Consider the following 2,852-nt stretch of genomic DNA (forward strand, 5'->3'; position numbering starts at 1 on the left):
TGTTGTTAGGAATTGGAAGGGGCATGCCAATACCAATCCCCCCTCCCTCCGTCCCTTAAATATATATGCCCAATGCTAATGAGAAAATCCATTATTCATTGTTGATCATAAAGGAGTTCAGTTTCTTAAACATCTTTGGAGCTAGGAGCCCAAATTCATGCATATAATTGTTTCTATATATATTTTTTTTAAAAAAAAAAATCACTATAAATCAAAGACTCAATAATATTACCATAATAGAGTTTTTAACACTGATCCCCTGCAGTTGCATGCATGGGAAACATTCACTGAAACGAATAAGAATCCAAGCTTGCCTCCATCATGATTTTTCTCATTAGCAAAGCAGCCTTCTCTCGAGCTTTTGCAGATCCTCTCACAGAAAGATCCGCCAGCACAGACGAGAAATCCGGCATTCTCAGAGCATCTCTCACGCATCCCTCGCTTTCATCAAAAAGGCGGAGGAGGATTTCCGCCGCACCCTCCTTGCTCAGCATGCACCTTCTTTTCAACACGTTCACTATCACACTCACCACCTGCTCCGTTTTTCTCAAAGCATTCAACCTTTCGTCGAATCTTGCAAGGAGACAAAGAACGGCGAGAGAAGTTCCGGCGAGATCCTGGCCGTCAGTGCTCTCTACTATTTGGATGAGTACCTGAACAGCTCCTGAACGCACAGCTACGGTGCAGTTCCCTTGGAACTGGACAAGCTCCACCAAAGAACTTAGGAGGTGATGGGTGGCCGGGCCACGGGATCCCGCAATCGCCTTCACCAGCAACTGGATGGTACCTGGTAGAAGATATAAACTAAATGATTAAATTTACAAGTTTCTATTCGTTTAAGTTTTTACAATAACGGGTAATCACATAACATGGTATCAAAGTGTATCAAATCGAGCAAAGTCTTGAGTTCGAGACATTTCTTTATGTTGGGACTCACCACACATAAGATGAATGAGTTATTTTATAAATGGTTAAATACTTTTTTATACCTTGTGGTTTAACAACTTTATTTTTTGCCCCTTAGGGTTTAGTTTTTATTACCGGAGTTATCTCGGGTATACATAAAGATGAAGATGGTACGTTCGTCCAACTTCCATCCAAAATTTGACGAAAAGTTTGACATTGATCGATTTCCGTAGCGGGTATCTATGGCGCTAACGTGAATTTCAGTCAAATTTTTGGGATAAATAGTGATTTATCATGATATCAAATCTAGAGCTCTAGAACCTTCACTCTGCAGTTTATCACTTATTTCAATTTGAATAGATAAATGAAAAGATTAAATTCACCTCTTCCTTTTATTATTTTAAGTTTTTGGAATAAAAAGTGATTTTACGGTACCTGCTACACCGAACTTGGCCTTGTTCTTATCGAGCATGGCCATGCTGCAAACCAAAGAGGAAGCCAATCTGATTGATTCTGGAGAAGTGGAAGAGAAGATCATGGAATTGAGGTGAGAAATGGTTTCCATATCTGCAAGAGAGCACTTAAGATCAGGGTTTAGAGAGAGGTTGAAGAGGATGGAGAGTGAGAGAGTTTCAATGATGGAGGAGGAAGATTTGGAGAGGCTGAGAAGGACAGGGATGGCAGCATCTGTCTGTGCAAGCAAGTTTCTGTTCTGAGGGCTAACCTTGGTGATGGAATCCAGCATTTGCAGCGCTTTCTGCCTGCATTCATGGGAGTCTGAAAGAGCCTCAGAGACACAATCAACAATGGTTTCTCGAAGCTGAGCTTCTGACATTGTTGTATACTTGCAAGATTAAAGAAGGTTTCACAAATATGCAGATGATCAGACATATCATTAATTACACCAGCCATATATGCATTTAGATGCTTCCAAAGTTCAAAAGCTTTGGAAAAACCGTACGTCAATTCTTGGGTTGTCATTTTTTGCCCTATTTTTTTAGCATTCTAACACATAATTTCAGGGAAAAAGACACCTTAATATAATATTTGGGGTTTGCCAGCATGACCCCATGCGTTTGAACGGTTGCTTGGTGGAATAGGATCCTCTCTAGTTCTGAATATCCAGTTAATTATAATTGAGAGGTATTTTTGTCTTTCACTACAAAAAATTAATTTTTTTTGTAACAGCCCATTAGTGACGTTTCGGTAGCAACGTGTGTAGTGGGTTAACAAATTGGAAGTTACTCTTAGGACTTTAGTAACATGTCAAATATGACACGTCACCATAGAGTGACATGTTAGAAAATGACACATCACAATTTTTTAGTAACGTGTCATTTTCTACCACGTCGCCATATGGTGATGTGGCAAATTGGCACGTTACTAAAATGTTTATTGACGTGTCAATTTGGCACGTCAATAAAATGCCACTTCAATAACCATCAATTTTCATTTTTTGAGGGGAAAAAAAAAACCCCTTCACTATACCTAATTAAATATTCTTAAATTCAAATGAACTAGAGATAATCTTAATTCTTGCTAGGTGGCCATTTATGAGGGTTAGTGGAATAGATGAAGATAGCGGTTGTTCTTTACATTAAAACATGACTCCCAAGTCTTGGAAAAGAAAACAGAACAATTGGATTAGTGTTGATAATGGCTCAAATTGTCAATAAGTGTGAAGATAATTGCTGGAAAATATCAATATTCAAGTTAGTGGGCTCAAGTCATATTTATCTATAAGAGGATAAGGTTAGTTTTAAAATGAGTCAAAGAACAACTGGAATTTGATTTTTGGAGAAAACGTGTGTGGATAAACATGTGGGTTGCAATGCTTATCTTCATCATGAAAAGACTTTGTATTCATGATGGTTTCGTTTTCCCAGTAGCAATTGGATTAAAATTGTTCTCCTATTTTTGTGATTAGCCATTATAAAAGGACATGC

At 38.3% G+C, this 2,852-nt stretch overlaps 1 protein-coding gene across 1 annotated transcript; it reads right to left on the bottom strand.

The window, feature by feature from the left end:
- Positions 1-284: 284 nt before the first annotated feature.
- On the bottom strand, positions 285-1,741 carry LOC132190727 (U-box domain-containing protein 14-like). The gene is made up of 2 exons (XM_059605779.1): positions 1,342-1,741; positions 285-787 (listed from the first exon to the last, which is right to left on the bottom strand). Exons 1-2 carry the CDS (start codon positions 1,739-1,741, stop codon positions 285-287), a joined length of 903 nt encoding a protein of 300 aa, XP_059461762.1.
- Between the last annotated feature and the right edge of the window lie 1,111 nt (positions 1,742-2,852).

This window comes from Corylus avellana, chromosome ca8 (assembly GCF_901000735.1).
Source record: "Corylus avellana chromosome ca8, CavTom2PMs-1.0".
In the NCBI taxonomy this organism is placed as follows: domain Eukaryota; kingdom Viridiplantae; phylum Streptophyta; class Magnoliopsida; order Fagales; family Betulaceae; genus Corylus; species Corylus avellana.